Here is a 17,390-nt window from a genome sequence, read left to right on the forward strand (position 1 = left end):
GCTCGGTGCTCTGGGTGGATGGACGACAAGACTTTCCTAATGCTGCTCACCCATTAAGCGAGGATAAAACTCCTCCCATTCCCTCAATAAACTCGACATCTTCCATTGACTTGCAAGAAAGATACAGTATACGCTTTCAACCTTTTTCCGTCATCAGACCTTATTTGTGGCCAATTCAAGGCCTGCCCCACCCCCATACCTGCACCTCATCAGCGGTTTTCGTGAAGTTTGATAATTTTAGGTTTTATGTGAGGCCGCTTTGTGAACTACAGCTCTTCGCTGCTCTCGACGCATATGATATACGTCACCACACCCGCACTTGGAACTCGGCACAGAGATGGCACATAACTAAAACTCTCCACATGCCCCGACTTATAGTGGTTTTCACCTCTTTCTATGCTTTTATCCTCGCCTTGAAAAAAAGTGGTGAAGTGGAGCAGAGTGATCGCCATCTCTGTGCCGAGTTCCAAGTGCGGGTGTGGTGACGTGTTTCATATGCGTCGAGAGCAGCGAAGAGCTGTAGTTCACAAAGCGGCCTCACATAAAACCTAAAATTATCAAACTTCACAAAAATCTTTAGTTTTCTTTGCATGAAAAATTATCATTTAAATCCACAAACATATGTGTATTCCAGGGCATATAAAGACTGGGACCAGAAAATAATTATTTTCACTCCATTGACACCGATTCATATTTTTCGATCTCATAGGTCCCATGAGCTCTACCGGAAGGGGCATGACTTCGCCACTCTTGTGATTGCAAAAACATGCATTTGTGAAATGAGTTTTTGATGGGTCCACTCCTTAAGCCAGGGGTGTTTCTAGGTTTCATAAACATCCGGGGCTTAGCCCAGACGGAAAATGAAAATGCCAAAATGATTTCTATGCTTTATTTTGCATGAACATATTTTCATAATGCCTAAAGTTCCATTCCAGTTATTTCAGAGTAAAATGAATACAAGTGAGACAGACTTTACACACACATCTGACTGGGGATAGGATAGGTTAATTCACTTGAGGTGGTAAAAAGGTTATGTTTTTAAACTGTTTATTCTCTTGCCAGAAGGACTATCTAGACTAGGCTAGTACTTATAAATAATTATAAATATTTTATTTATTTTTTTAACCCAAAAATTATATTCGGGGCTAATTAAACACAGGTTCTGTGACTAGGATGTCTGGGTTCAGGGTCTGCGTTCAGGGCCTAATCGACCAGGTAAACACGCGTCCTGCCGTGCTCCTCCTCAATGTATTGAGCTCCTCCGAGCTCAATACATTCATGATCCAAAATCTGACCGCAGCTGACCTCAGATCTGGTGACCTGGGCTTTTATTTCCTTCACTTCATATGTTTCAACCAATCCTGTTGCTGGAGGCAGAGTTATTTGCAGACAAACTAGACCAGCCCATGAACATTTTAAAATGTAAATACAGACATTTCTGTATAATTAAGGTGTATAACAGCTCCCTCTGCTGGACAACAGTCTCACACCAAACTACATTTTCCGTTTGAACCAACGTAGCTATAGTACATTGATGTGAGACGGGTTGGTGGATTGAACGTGTCGTAGTAGCAGAGAATGGCCTGCGGGGCAGTATGTACATTGTTAAATACATGAATAGGCTTGAATGTAGTAGTAATATGGAGGTTTCATATTTTTACAAAATGGATTATGTGAACATTGCAGAATAACAATCATGTATATTAAATGTATTGCGGGAGTTTAGCTTGACATTAACCAAGTTAAAGGACAATTAAATGAACCGCAACAAACATGTAGAAGTCAATGTGGGATTTTAATATATAAACAAAAACACTTGACATAAGTTTGATACAATTTTGTAAAAGAAAGCAGAGGAAAACATTTTCCCAAATGAATCTTTTCAAAATGTCACCACCATTCCGAAAGTAAGTGAAGAGGTTTTTGTAAAAGCAGTCCTCCCTGACCAGCTCTGTCCCTGACTCTAAACCCTGACACTCAACCCTAACGCTAAACCCTCTGAGGGCAGGAAGACGCGCCTTCCGTGTAAAGGTTCGAACCACAGAGAAGGAAGAAAAGTGGAAGCAGTAGAGAGTAGTGAAGTAGTGAGGTTAGTGACAGACGTGAGGGAAAGACGTGTGGAAGCACACGGTTACATGTGGGGTCAAGAAGATCACTCCCACTGGAGGTCATTGATCCATCAGCCTCAGACTGCTGAGCTCAGCAGGTCTTCTGGAGGACGAGGCTCAGATGAACTGAGGAGACGGGACCAGCAGGATGTCAGGATCAGGGCGGGTTTAGCTCAGGTGTGTCTACCCCTCGACCAAACAGGATCAGGTGAGGTTCAGCTCAGCTGTGTCTGCCCGGACAAAACAAGGACAATGATTAGGTTCAATATTCAAAAGATGCAACATTATCTGAACCAAAGATAAGTCATTAAAGGAGCATTTCACCGGTGGAGGCATGAATATGTATTGAAATTGGGTCCTATATGTAGTCGAATAATAAAATAAAATTCTAATTTGGTGCAGTCTTGACCGAGAAAAGGCAGAAAGTGACTTTTTGGCGCTTGTGGATTGAAGACAACAACTCCCACCATGCACAGCTTCGCTGGCGGCCACTCCCGCTGATCATCTCCGCCTATCGGACACCTCCTTGTTCCATCTACTAATGGAACAAATCAGCGTGGAGCTTGAACCGACGTCACTAGAGTAGTGACGCTTGCACAGAAGCATACGGCCGACATCTTTCTTTATTCTGGGTGGAAATAGTAACATAGTTACGCAATTAAATGCGTTTATGTAAACATTTTTAGCGAGAAATGTGCATTTTAATTTCATAATGTTCGCTCGTTGAATGTGAAGGATGTTTGGTTTGATAGTTATGACGAAGAGGGAACGCTCCATTCACTTGCATGGACAGCGTCTCTGGTTGCTAAGCAACCTCAACGTCTTGGCGGACTATCTGCTGATCAACACTACGAATGCTGGAAACACACCAGACACACCATGTGAAGTTATTTAACCCGATTATTGTTATTTATATCTGAGATTATTTAATCTAACCCGATCTAAACTCTATCATGCACCCAAACACGGCGGCGTTTGGGTTTCCTACCTCGGACTCCTAAATCCAGCGCAGCCACAGGCGCGTTGGCGCGTTGAACCATTTTTGTGACACACAATGATCAAGCTTCAAGTTAGGCACGTCACACGCGTTTGGTGTGTCCACCAAAAGCGTTTTTTTATGCGGTTTCACCCAAAAAAACGGCTTCGTGTGGACGGGGCCAAGAAGGCGAACACACGTCACCAAGACGGGGAGACAGCGCCAGGCGACTTACGCCACTATCTGCCAATGGATTGTGGATGCCTGGGCAGCTGGGCTGATATAACAGTCTCCACTGTGGTCCAAGCTTTCACGAAGGCAGGAATAATTACTGAACTGCCAGGCAACAGCAGCGACACTGACTCGGATAATGACGAGAGGGATCCGGGCATGTTGGATGCCGTACTCGCCCAACTGTTCAATTCGGACACACAAGAATTCGAGGGATTCGTAGACGGGGAATGAACTGAAAAAGTGAGCTTATTGTTAAGAGATATTGATATTGATGAGATATTTTTAATATGCACATTAACGTTTGAACATCGTTACCATGGGAGTGACCGGAGTTGTCAGAACGCTTAATAAAGTTTGACTTTATCTGACTGTTTTGTTGACATTCCCTTTAGCACAACTCGGTCTAGTCGATGCATAGCGCAACCCCAGTCAAACGTTTGACTGCAGTATCTTCTATTCTATGCGCCTTATAATCCGGTGCGCCCTATACATGAAAACAGTTCTAAAATAGGCCACGGTGTGCCGTATAGTGCGGAACATACGGTAGTCCTCGTTTGTATTTCTTTTGAAATGGTGAACTTTTGCATGGTGCCATCTTCTATGTCAGATCCAGTACCCTCCGCCAATGTACTTCAGTTTTATCAACAGCCTCTGTTATCTTAGCTTCAGACGCTGTGGATGTTAGTTTCTGCTGGTGAAGTCCCACCCACTGGCACTGCTCTAATAGGTCTGTAGCGTCAGTGGGTCCCACCCCCTAGAGGGGGGTGGGACTAGTGGTTGTAGTCTTACGAGAATCATCCCCTCTTACACTTCCTATTTTCTTGTACGCAAAAATCGTCATATTGCGTCATAAAAAACAGGAAGTGTTGGAGATCGATACGGATCTCTCCAGTCTCTCCAGAAAATAAGGAAATGATGCTAGACCATTCAAAAATATGCGGGGGGGTTCTAAAAATACAAAGCTTATGTGAAATGGGTGAAGTTGCCCTTTAAGGAGCAGGCAGGCTTTAGGGCGCCTTGCTCAAGGACGCATCACTGTATTCTGAGGACTTGAACCCGGCACCATTGGTTTGAGAGTTGAACCCCCAACCCCCTACCTAGTCCACTATGTCCAGATAATGCAAACTTACGAGGAATCCTTGATGGTAGAGTCCTGGTGGTCCTCAGGATTTGCCATCCAGATGTATGGCTTCTCCATCAGTCCTCCAGATTCCTGGTCTGGTGGTTACAAACGTAATTTGTCTCTAATGTAAGGTAACAAAGACAGGAGTAGTTGGGCTCTAATGCAAGGTAACAAACACAGGAGTAGTTTGCTCTAATATCAGGTAACAAACACAGTAGTAGTTTGTCTCTAATGTAAGGTCACAAACACAGGAGTAGTTGGGCTCTAATGGCGCGTAACAAAGTAGCAGCTGTAGTTTGTCTGGTAAACAACCACAATAGTATGCCGTAACTTGTACTGGACAAACTAATCCTGCGTAACAACAAGCCTACTCTTAGTCTACTTTATTTTAGGCAAACTTACGAGGATCCTCGTTGGTGGAGTGATGTCGTCCTCCAGAGTCTTGGCTCCTCCATCAGCTCTCCTCAGCCAGAGTAGTGGTCTGGAACAAACAGTGCGAGTCTGGCCCTAAAGTCTGGTAACAAACATGTAGTTTGTCTTATTTTTAAGCCCTTTATTTCCAGTTTGTTTGGTTAATACAAATTTACAACCCTGGTTGGTAGAGTGATGTCATCCTCCAGATTCACGGCTCCCCTACCAGCTCGCCTCCGCTCCAGAAACACGTTCTAGTAAGAAAACACAGCGGTTGTTGGTTGACGCATGTCAAAATAACAGCTGCATTTTGCCCTTTAAGTCAACCATGTAAGTAAATACAAACTTACGAGGAATCCTTGTTGGTCGATTCCTAGTCGTCCTCCAGCGTCTCAGCTCCCCCAGCAGCTCTCCTCAGACAGAGTCCTGGTCTGGAACAAACAGCGGAAGTCTTGCTTCAACATGTGGTAAAACAGATGTAGTTGTCTGGTATATATGGTACAAACGCCGGTAGTTTGTGGTAGCAGTATTCTACGAGAAGTGGCAGTGAGTGTGATGATCACTTCAGAGTCAAGCTCCATCTACCCCACGACAGACGTCCTTCACCAGGCAGGCCCTCCACCAGCTCCTCCACCAGCCCAGGGCCTTCAGCACGGCTCCTCCATCAGCTCCTTCAACACGACTCCTCCATCAGCTCCTTCAGCCATGGATTCCTGATCTGGTTTCAAACACAGTTGGTCTCAGCAGTAAATCACCTGGGGACGCAACACACCCCACCTCCTGCATCTGAGGTTCACTTGTAAAATGGAAGACAAATTTAAACACTTAAATTAGACAACGTCTGCAGATTGTCGCGTTCAGCAATTCATCCACTACGGTCGTAGCAGCACTAGTAACATTAATGGCTCATATGACTCTTGCATAACCCCCGTATGAATTAACTCACAGCTTGGCACAGATTTAAAGTCATAAGATGATCAAAACCAGACCTAAACTACCGTGGATTTTAGCGTTTCAGATGAGCTTGGTGATGGTTACCCTCTGGTCCGGTGCTGCAGGCCCCTGGTCTCCAGCCTCAGTCTCCGGTCCACCCTGGCACCACAAGCCTCCGGTCCCCAGCCTCTCAGCCTCGCCTTTCAGCTACAGCAGCAGGGTTATAACAGCATTTGCCCAACAATAAACGTATTTGACTCATCCGAAACCGAGTTACACAATTAATTGAACTATTATTTTATAACTCAAGGCCAGAAAAGACTTGAGACCAGACATGAGCATCCTGTTTTAGGGAATGAAGACAGAGCAGCCCACAAGTTTAAAGAAGTGGTTCAGCCCATGCATTGAAACCTATCTGAGAAGACTCTACTCACACAGAGCACTGACCTGTTCTGGAGGACTTCTGACCGGAGGTGGAGGTCTGGCTCTGGGTGAGGAGGTGGAGGTCTGGCTCTGGGTGAGGAGGCAGACACCTTGGGACAAACTACATGTTACCTTTTTAACCTTGTACAGTTCTAGAGTATCTTCTACTGTAACATGTGGGAATGACGGCAATTATTTTAGCTTTGATATTATCCAGTTGGTAACACTGCACCAAAGTCATTGTTTAACGTCATTCCATTGGGTAGGGTTTAACTTCTGTGGCAATTAATGACAGCAGATATTTAGAACGTACAAAAGCTGAAGTAACAAAGAACACTAAGCAGTATCGATAATAAATAAAATATACTCAGCCATATTCAGGTGCTGGGTTCCGTTGAAGAAATGTCAAATTATCTTCCACCTTGAAATGATTTTCAGCCTTCCGATGTCAAAAATGGGCCCGCAAGTAGAACGCTGTTTTGTACGCAGTGAGAGTCCCGCAACGTCGTCGTGGTTAAAAGTACGGCGCAACCATCGGAAATTATCAACATATTGTACGACGTACGCCTCAGTATGTATTTAATATCAAACTTTAGTTGTTTAAGATAGGGGGCAACAATTCCCAATGGAAACCGACTACAACGTTCTATGCTAACCATTGGGACTAAATCAAGTGACCGCACTCAGAACCTTCCACGGCGGGAAGCACAAACCGTCCGACTGGAATACGAACATTCCGGCCGGAACCAACCAAAGAAAAAACATAACCAGCGCCTCACCTTGAGCTGAACGGAGGAAGATCCTGAAGTCCAGCGATGGTCTTCATTAAAATACAGCCAACAGACTTACCTTGAGGAGATCTGTTTGTTGCTGTTGGTCATTAATACTATTCAGTGTACCTTTACATTATTATGCACCCAGTGTGTACAAGTTATATCACTCAAAACCATACGAAGAACCAAACTACCATGTACGTCCCACAACAACCTTAAACCTAAAAACCGGGAATCATTCAATACAAATCCGTGTCTACATTTTACAATTATCTAGATTATTCAGGGTACAAACCATACAGAGCAAATCTAAACGTTGAGTTCACAGAGAGCCGACCATAGCCCTGCAACGTCACCCTGACCGCCTCATCACCAACAGCAAATCATGCCAGCCAACACATGTACAGCTCCAGTGAGAAGTGGGCATCTGAGTGAAAGGACTGCCCATAATAAAAAGCCCAATTCCTGAACTATCCAACCATCTTCATGGCTTAAAAATGTACAGACTTGACATTCCATTGTGTTCCAATCACCTTAGTCTCCTCCCTCGTTATTTATAAAACTCTACATCTCCATCACTCGAGTGTTGCATCCTACTCATGGGAGTGTGGTCTGAGTGAGCAGAGATGCATGCTGGGATACAGTGCTGTCTGAAGTCTTCAGTTCCATAGACACGCCCCTCAGGAGAAACGAAGTGTTTGAGAATCTGTCGTGAGTTCAGTTACATGAGCTGGAATATCCTTCAAGATGGCGCCAGGATTCTCAGAGGAGAAAGGCCAAGAGGAAGATGTGTGGGTTCTTCCTCGCAGCCAGTGGAACACAACAACGGTCTTCAGAGTACCATGGAACACTTTGAAACATCCTCCTCTTTACACCTTGAACTCCCAGTGCAGGTTTCCTTTCCTCCTCAGCTGAAGAGCACAACTTCAGCTCGAAGAGCGCACTAGCTGGAGTTCCCGGGTTGGTTCTGATTTAAGGGAACCAATCGTTCAGCTAGTCCTGTCCGATACAATTACAGTTCAGCCTGAGAAGAAGTGCAACTGAGAGCAAGACAAGATCCACAGGGCAATCCATCAATCCAGCCAGGTAGGAAGAGCCGTCTCATTACAGGTCTGAAGGTCATCTTGAACATCCATTTAGGTCCCTTTCCAACGTCAGACTCTCCTTGTGGAATTCCTTTAGGTGTCCATCCTCCATTGATCCCGATTGGTGTAGTCCTAGTTTGAAGTCACTGATCTGAAAACGCCGCTTGCATCCTTTTACACTTGAGTTGGACACTCTCCTTCCTGCCCAGTGTGTTGGATCTCGCTCCGGAGCATCGCTCAGGGCTCTTCAGGTCTACTGGAGGCCCTTAAGTAAACGTGTGGCCGTCCATCAGGTATGATTTAGTTGACCATTCCAATATCCCACGCCAATCACACAGACCCCCGTATGAACATTATCACTGTCAAAGCAAGCCGGACACACACACACACACAGTAGAACCCTAGAGATGCTCAAAAATCTTCCATCTCATGTCAAACCCAAACACACACACACACACACACCACTGAGCCATAAAAGGCCAAACAATCATGCAGGGTAAAAACCTCATAGCAAATTACATTCCATCATCCACCCCCAGCTCTCCTGTCAGGGCACCCAGAACAGAACAAGCAATGTCTCCAGAGACGTAAATTATGTACAGCATTCTTCAGTGGCGTCCCACATTGGTGATGGATTATGCTTGGCGTCTCCAAAATGTGTCCCAGGTTGATTCAACATCTCTGAAGTCATGTCTTTGTAGTCCATTGGTTTCCTGAATGAGGGGCCTTCACAGATGCAAACGGTGCAGCTTTAATCAGCCTGAGGACAGGAAGGAGATCATCTGTTCAGTAGACCACCCAGTGGAGGGGTGTGGCTCTTGAGGAGCAGGATCCATATGGGGATGGCCCAAAATATGACCTTCTTGGAAATGAAACTGTTCCTGAGGAGTCACGATGCCTGGAGGAGACTGTTGAATGTGTTCCATGGTTCTCTGCGTCAGACTGACGTGTTTTAGTCGTTGAGATGAGGAGCCCCCTCATCTCCCCCTGGTGTTTCTCCTTCTGAATCCCTGTCTCCATCTTTAAGAACATTCCAGTCCATGTCACTGACGACACGACAGTTTCTCAAACACTCGGTTTCCCCTGAGGGGGCGTGTCTACAGACCTGTAGACTCGAGACAGCTCTGTATCCCAGTATGCACCTCTGCTCACTCAGACCACCGCCTCATCAGTAGAGCAACACTCATTTGATGAAGATGCAGAGCTCAGGAGAGTAGAATGAAAGAAGACTAAAAATATCAGAACCAAACCCATTACTCCAGCTTACAACAATAACTTGGAGCCTGTAACCATTTTAACAAATCATTAAAACCAACATAAACCAAACACCTAAGTTACCCATGAACCAATAAAACATCCTTACTACTCAGATCAACCTTCAGGTAACAGGTTAACCCACCAGGAAGCCAAAATACATCAATGTGCCCAAGAGTAATGAGAAATTAATGACTTACAGTTTGCAGTTCATCTTCATGGTTAAGTTGGGATACTCACAGAACTGCAGTTAAATATCCAAGATAGACCTTTGAAGGAAGGAACAGTTTACTCATGGTCCAAATGAGAGTTAAAAAGGGACACTGTAATATTTTAAGTCATTTACTACCTCAAATCAACGTATTCATTCATAAATAAGTCCTCATTGGTGTAAAATTATCTGCCAAAAATCTTAACTAATTAAGAAAAACACTTGGCAGGCGAGCTGCGGCTAGTGAGCTAATTAGTAAAACTCAATGCAGGTTCCGCACCCTCTGGTGGCCTTTGTAACAGTGAGAGGCTAGTTCAGCTCTGTGTTTGATCTTAAATGACCTCCCTCATTTTAATTAAAGGGATGAGTCTGATTTGACTGATTTAGATTCAAACTTCAAAACGAAAAAAGTCTTCATTCAATTCACCTTACTGTGTGTGAGAGTGTTTGTGTGTGTGTGTATGAGAGAAGGAAGCTTTCATCAAAGAGACCAGAGAGACTCATTCACTGGTTAAACTGTCATCGCCTAACACACACCACATATAGATTCACACCATATGCACGCACACACCACAGATACACATATAGATTCACACAACATAGATACAAACCATATGCACACACACCCGATAGATACAAACCATACATATATACACGCACACACACCATATAAATACTGTGGTAACCTGCTCCCCCAATGAGCCGGGTTCCAGGTACAAGCAAAGTTTAAGCCGCACTCGTCATTTATTGCATACATCTTAGACAGATTATACTCACGGTCTCTAGGGCCTCCGTGGGCCTCTCGTCGCTCGCAGACCCGAGCGCTTCCTTCTACCTTGCTCCCGTTCCTCCCAAAGTCCTCGTGCTCCTTCTAAAATGTCTTCCTGGCTGTCCAGCCAGGTGTCTCCCATCTCGCTGATTGGGGTTCAACGGGCGCTCTCCGTCGGCGGCTGGTGGATGACGGTAGTATTTGCCATCCAGGATGAAACCTCGGGTCCGTCCGGACCGAGGTTTAAGGGCGGGACGCCACAATACACACACACCATAGATACACACCATATAGATACACACCATAAAGATGAACACACCAAATAGACACACACCAAAGATTAACTTAATAGAGATACAAACTAGATACCCCCCCCACACACACACACACACACACACACACACACACACACACACACACACACACACACACACACACACACACACACACACACACACACACACACACACACACACACACACACACACGCACACACACAAAAGATACACTCCATACAGTTCTGGTCACTAAATACTACTCCTCCTCTCTTCTCCTTCTCCCCCCTTCCGTCTCTCTTCCACACATATCGCATTTTTATTGCTTCTACTCAAGAGAATAGATTTGGGTGGGGATTTCTAGGTTTCATAAACATCCGAGGCTTAGCCCAGAGGGAAAATGAAAATGCTGCGCGCCAAATTAATGTTTTATTGTGCATGCAAACTATTTCATAATGCTCTATCTAAATAAACAAAATACACGGTTTATTGTAGCTTTACATAGCTACCGTACTGCTATGCTGCTTATCCCCAAATGTCTAAAGTTCAATTCAAGTTATTGCAAATGAATACAAGTGAGGCAGACCTTACACATATACGCATACACATGTCCCAGCCACCCAGCCACCCCCACACACACACACACACACACACACACACACACACACACACACACACACACACACACAGACACACACACACAGAGACTTTTTTCGTTTCGATCTGACTGGGGATGGGATAGGTTAAATACACTTGAGGTGGAAAACAGGTTGTTGTTTATTCTCTTGCCAGAAGGACTATTTCTATCTAGACTAGGCTTCTTATAAATGTTTATTTTTATTTTATTATTTTTTTCCCAAAGATCATATTCGGGGCTAATTAAATAACATCCAAGGCTTTATCCCCAAATAAAACAGCATAGGGACGCCACTGCCTTAAGCTAACGTATTTATCCACGATAGCAGACACTTTAAATATTAGTTATAATTACATGCAACTTATTTCAAATTTCCAATAGTATACTCGATACATACAAATATATATAGAGGAATATATATGAAAATGAAATGGCTAAAGTTAATGCAAAATGATGATGTAGTCGAGTACAAACAGTCTTCTCTCATTGCATTCTTTGGAAGTTAATTCTGACTGATATACTGTTATCTTCCACAGCATGACGTAACACATCTCAGGAAGTGGTGGTGCTCCACCTTGTTGGAGAATCTTCATACTGAAGGGTGTAGTTCTTCTGAAGCAGATGTGCTGTGAATTCCAATATTAACACAACCGTAACAATGACCTACAAAAACTATGTGTGTGTGTGTGTGTGTGTGTGTGTGTGTGTGTGTGTGTGTGTGTGTGTGTGTGTGTGTGTGTGTGTGTGTGTGTGTGTGTGTGTGTGTGTGTGTGTGTGTGTGTGCTGACGGCGTTACCCGCCTACATTTTTTATCCTTTTGGCGGCCCTCAGTCAAATTTTGGGTTCCTAAATTGGCCCTCAGCTGTCAAAACTTTGAGAACCCCTGTTGTAGACCAAATTCGGAAAACTGTAGTTCCACCATAGAAACGCTAGAGGTCAGCAATACTCCCCGTCGCGCAATGACGTCGGTTAGGAAAAGTGGAGTCGAATTCATTTTAAACAGCGCTGTCTTTTCCTGTTTTAAAGGAAGCACATTTTCATCTCTCCTTGACCCGATGACGTTTTCCACAAAGGTTAAGTAAAGGATAGGAGATTTGACTATTCGTAGAGGAATAGGGACACAGCTAAGGAGTCTCACCCATAGATATATATATTAACTAGATGCCTCGTCCGCGCTGCTGGCCAATGGAGTCGAACGTCACCACTGGCGGCCATCTTACCACAGTAAGCTGCTCAGCCATAACATTGTGTTGGGAGTGGTACATGTACTTATTAAACAACCATAACTTAACCATTTTCAACCGATTTTCAAACGGTTTGGTTTGTTATAATCGTCAGAGATGAAGTTATGACACTGCATACTTTTGATAGAATAATGAAAAATAGAATAATGTTCTAAAATAGGTACAATATCATAACCACGTTAATAAAGTTTGTAATAAACCAAACCGTTTGTAAATCGGTTGAAAATTGAGCAAGTTATGGTTATTTAAAAAGTACATGTACCACTACAAACACAATGGGTGTGTTCGAAACCACCTACTTGCTTACTACTCTTACTAACTATGACGTCAAATTGAGTAAGCAGAACGTAGTAAGCGAGTTTTAGGTAAGCGAGTAGTATCCGAATGTCTTCTACTTCCGGAAAGATTTTGTGTAAGCATCGCTAGCTTATGCTGCTATCCATTTTGATGGTAGGCTGGTACGAACGACCAGCTTCAGCGAGAACGTGACGTATTTCCCTTGCTCCAGCCTTCCAGTTTGCTATTTGTGTCCGACGAGTTTAAGAAGAAAACTATTTTGGAAAAAATAAATAATCCAGTGTATAATGGTTGCCAGCCTTTACAGAAACATTAACATTCCAACATTCCTTTTACATTGCAATAATATTTTGCCATTTTCGCCAATTTTTATTTCAACAAGTGCTGTCGTGTTTCTGTCGAGCCACGAGGGGTAGTAGCGGGGTAGTAGCGGGCTAGTCGTCATTAGCAACATAGCCTCTTTGGCAAACCAGCTTGAAAACACAACTTTACATTGAATTTCACGCAAAGCAAGACCATAAATTGGTGACCGGATTAAAGCAGCAATGAAATCAAGTGTGTAAGAGGATTTAAAATCGACATTACAACCCCCAACGTGGTACAAATACAAAGAAAATACAGCTCAATCCCCATTGACTATGGGCGCAGCCATCTTGTTTGCTAGTTGTACAGATCTGCTCGATCTACTTTGAAAGCGACGAGATACTACGACCGAAAGGGGGCGTGCCTCAGTGAAATGCCGCAAGAAAGCTGGGAGATTGGCGACTTTACCACTTCGTACATCCAAATGGATAGCAGCATTACTAGACGTACTCAACCGCCCCAGAACGCACTGCGTCTATTCAAAAGAACAGTGGAAGCAATGGCGCTAAACGGGGAGCCGCAGCAGCAGTGCTTTTAATAATTGTTTAATAATTGTTTTTAACATATCACCGCAAATCCTTAGGTTGAAGATGTACTGTGACGTTAAATGTGACGTTTCTATATTTATTTATAATATTTATTAACGGCGCCCGGCCGGTAGGTTATTGACACGTCATTTGATTCACGTCATCTGAGGTGGTTAAGTAAGAACGGTCTTCCGAACGTCGATTACTCAAAATGGATTACTCAATCATTGTTAAAGGATTCGAGAAGTAAGCCAAGTATTGAGTAGGTAGTAAGCAGTAAGCAAGTAGGTGGTTTCAAACAATTCAATTCAATTAAAAAATTAAATGTATTATTATTATTAAACACACCCAAAGGACGCAAAAATGGCGCGGCTTTCGAGTGTCCTCAACATTGGAACAGTGCTTGTCGGCGTTCTATGACGTAGCGTCCTTAAAAGGACGGCCGTTGAGCATGCTTCCTTGACATTGGGAAACAGCCCTCCTGTCTGTCTCACCTCACACCTGGCCCTCATCTACAATCATGCTCACCTGGTCTTCATCCCCAATCAACCCCCTTCATAAACCCCTGGATTCCCTGCTGTCGACACCAGATCGTACTACGCACCGTGATAACTATACGTGCCTGGCTCTAGTGTTACTTGCTACCTCGCTCTCTTACTCTAGTCTCTCTTGTTGTTTTTGGACCACATCTAACTTTTGTTCCTCTGCCTGCAGTTACCCGGATCACTCACTCCAGCTCGCCCACCTCGCTCTTCCCCCGGCTCCCTCATCCACTACCTGCTACCCACCTTGTTCAATAAACCCCTTTTTATCCCTTCAACATCGTCTCTGTCTGCTCTTGGGTTCAGCATCGTCCACCATAACACTATGTCTCGCACCCAGTGCCTGTAGCACTTGGGAAATCTTTGGGTTTACCACACTGGCCTCAAAACGTACCAGTGAGGATAAGTCGTCTATCCTATCTCCCAGAACACGCACTCTATCTACTGCATCTGTGTCTTCAACACGATTGTTCTCCACATCATCGGCCAAACAAACTTCGGAGCGTATCAATAATCTCCTCCATTGGTGACCATGGACCTGACACATACAAACGTTATTTCTATTTATTTTTTTAATACATTTTATTGACAATTAGCAGCCAGGGGGTACAGAAATGGCAGACATAAAATACAGACACAAAAATACAAAATGCAGCATTAAATTAAATAAAAATATTATAAAGAGCACACACACTAGGTGTTTTAATAGCTTTCCCATTTCTAGAACATAGAATATCCCCCATGTATTGCCTTGTTTCATTCTCAAACACAACAAAAAGCGGTTTCTGATTCGAGTATTTACATTTATGAATATGCCATTTAGCTAATAAAATAATAAGGTTTATAATAAAATATTGGTTTGCTTGACTAGAGGTGTAATTGAAGAAAACAAACAAATCATGTTCAATACAAAAACAGTACATGTTCAATACAAGACACATACGAACGTGAACAAGGAAATTACGAGCAAGTGACGTAGTTCACGCCCAGACACTGATTGGCTGATACGTTTGCCACTTTGCAAATTTACTTTTTGGAAAACGTTTGGATTACGTTTTGGAAAACGTTTTGCCAAATCTTTTGCAAAGCCTTTTGCGGATTGAAATGTCATTTGAATATCGCAACACACGCAGCGTGGCGAAGTGGATTGCAATCACGGGGACGCTATAGCTATTTGAGTAAAGCAACTCAAAGAATTTGACGTAATGTTATTCTATTTTTATTGTAATAACTTTAGCAAATTTAATTGATTTTTGTATTGTTTTGATATAGCAGAGCCGACTCCTGAGAGCAGACGTAGGACTATCTGAAGCTGCATTGTCCCTTTGCATATTAAAATTCACTTTGAAAAACGTATTTACAAATTACATTATAAAATTGCATAATGAATTGCCAATTGCATTGCCATTTGAATTTTGCTACATATACGCTTCCATAGTTGTCTTCTTTTAAGCAGTCAAGTCAAGTGCACCACATCAGTTTGTTTATTTAAAAAAACATTTCTGACTGCAAACATGGAAGATAATGATTCAATAGCCAAACTCAGACATTTCTCAAAACTGGACTTTCAATCCAAAAAGGAGATAATAAATGATGGAAGACCAATGCCGGAGCTTAACGGGTTGCTTCAAACGACGGGACAGAAAGTAACGCGGTCTTTTCAAACAGAGTGGTACCGCCGAAAAGACTGGCTTTGTGGCTGTGCTGTGGGGTAAGGACTCAATACAGTCAATATCGGTTGAAGATGCCAAAATAAACAACTCAAATTGAACCATGTTCAAATGCAATGTTTTATCCTAACATCCACTGTCTCCATTCCTTCGCCAGGACAGAAGGCTACAATGACATCAGGCAACATGAGCAGCGATGAAGAGAGGAGTATGAGAGAGTGCGAGCAGTACGTGCAGAAACACAACATCCAGCAGCTGCTGAAGGACTGCATCGTCCAGCTGTGCACCTCGCGGCCAGACCGGCCAATGGCTTTCCTCAAAGAGTACTTTGACAAACTGGAAAAGGTGAAGTGTCAATCATGAGCTGACATCTTGGGAGTCTCGTGTGCATTCTGCTCTGCTCTGAAGTCGGTTACCTTCGTATTGGATATTATGCTGTTGTCTGAATGACCGATGTGCTGCTCTCACATTGGACTTGCTGCAGTTGTATGCTGTGATTTTGGTTTTTGATCATTTGGCGGGATAACTTAATATTAGTGTCCTCGTGGACTCACCAACCTTCTGGATTTTTAATTAACCATTTGACTAGCAACTGATATTGAAACAGGCAAAAATGATATTATATTACGCATGTAAAATGTTGATTTAGAAGCTTTTTTTTCGGGACCATTAGAACAGATTTAGATGGCTTAGAAATACAGACCATCTGCAGTAACCTTTAAAACATACATATGTCTAAATAGTCCCGAGGTTTCACGATTGAATGCTGCAGTAAAAGTCCTCAACGAGTGAGTGAATGGAAGCGCCCACTGACCGAGCGCTCCCCTCTGGGCCTTGGCCCGCGCCACCAGGAGGAGAGCATGCAGATGCTGCTGCAGCAGAAGGCCTCGGGCTCCCGCTCGGACTCCCGCTCGGAGGAGGTCTCCCCCCCATGAACCCCGTGGTGCGGGGGCGCCGCCGCCGCGGGGCCATCAGCGTCGAGGTGTACAACGAGGAGGACGCCGCCTCCTACGTCAGAAAGGTCAGCCCCCGCCGCCGCCGCGCCTCGCCACGCCTCTGTCGGAAACGCACCAGACATGAGCTGCGTGTCCTCGGATGCGATTGGTCAGGCCAGACCTTTGGTCGACTGACGGTCCAATCATGTATGATGTGTTTGTTGGTATGTGCGGTTCAGTGATGCCTCGTTTTGTGTGTCTCTTGCGTCGTTCAAACGCGTGAAGACGATCCCTTGGCATGGGTTTCCAGCAGCTGTCTGTAGGTTTGTCTCTACCAACAGATTTTACTTTTCACAATATGACGACAATGTCCTCGTCCGTTCATGTCAGCCTCTGCATTCAATTTGACGGAAACTATAGGCTGCTATTTGCCTTATGTATTATGATACAGACCAATACAATATATCATAATTCATATTATAAATCAATTAAATCAATCAGTGGCTGGTCTCTGGTCAGAGAGCTCCGTTCTCTCGTCAGTCACACCTGATCGTGACTAAACCTTTCATCAATGGAGAGACTGTAGTCGTGTTTGACTGA

General features: G+C 43.9%; 1 protein-coding gene and 1 long non-coding RNA gene across 4 annotated transcripts; one reads left to right on the forward strand and one right to left on the reverse strand.

The window, feature by feature from the left end:
• Positions 1–569: 569 nt before the first annotated feature.
• Positions 570–10,380, reverse strand: LOC132473934 (uncharacterized). Of its 3 annotated transcripts, none has more exons than XR_009529503.1 (9): positions 10,309–10,380; positions 6,233–9,589; positions 5,891–5,992; positions 5,438–5,570; positions 5,203–5,283; positions 5,029–5,106; positions 4,844–4,955; positions 4,449–4,536; positions 571–2,297 (listed from the first exon to the last, which is right to left on the reverse strand). It is a non-coding gene; the product is annotated as an uncharacterized LOC132473934 (long non-coding RNA). The 3 variants fall into 3 exon arrangements; XR_009529504.1 differs by having other exon boundaries at positions 5,416–5,570; XR_009529505.1 differs by lacking the exon at positions 6,233–9,589 and having other exon boundaries at positions 570–2,297; positions 10,309–10,365.
• A 3,897-nt stretch (positions 10,381–14,277) lies between these two features.
• LOC132470011 (cAMP-dependent protein kinase type I-alpha regulatory subunit-like) lies at positions 14,278–17,390 on the forward strand. Its single transcript, XM_060068163.1, is given in 4 exon segments — positions 14,278–16,200; positions 16,707–16,776; positions 16,779–16,876; positions 17,331–17,390. Coding segments are annotated over 4 exon segments (462 nt in total). The 5' UTR covers positions 14,278–15,966.

This window comes from Gadus macrocephalus, chromosome 2, assembly GCF_031168955.1.
Source record: "Gadus macrocephalus chromosome 2, ASM3116895v1".
Taxonomy (NCBI): domain Eukaryota; kingdom Metazoa; phylum Chordata; class Actinopteri; order Gadiformes; family Gadidae; genus Gadus; species Gadus macrocephalus.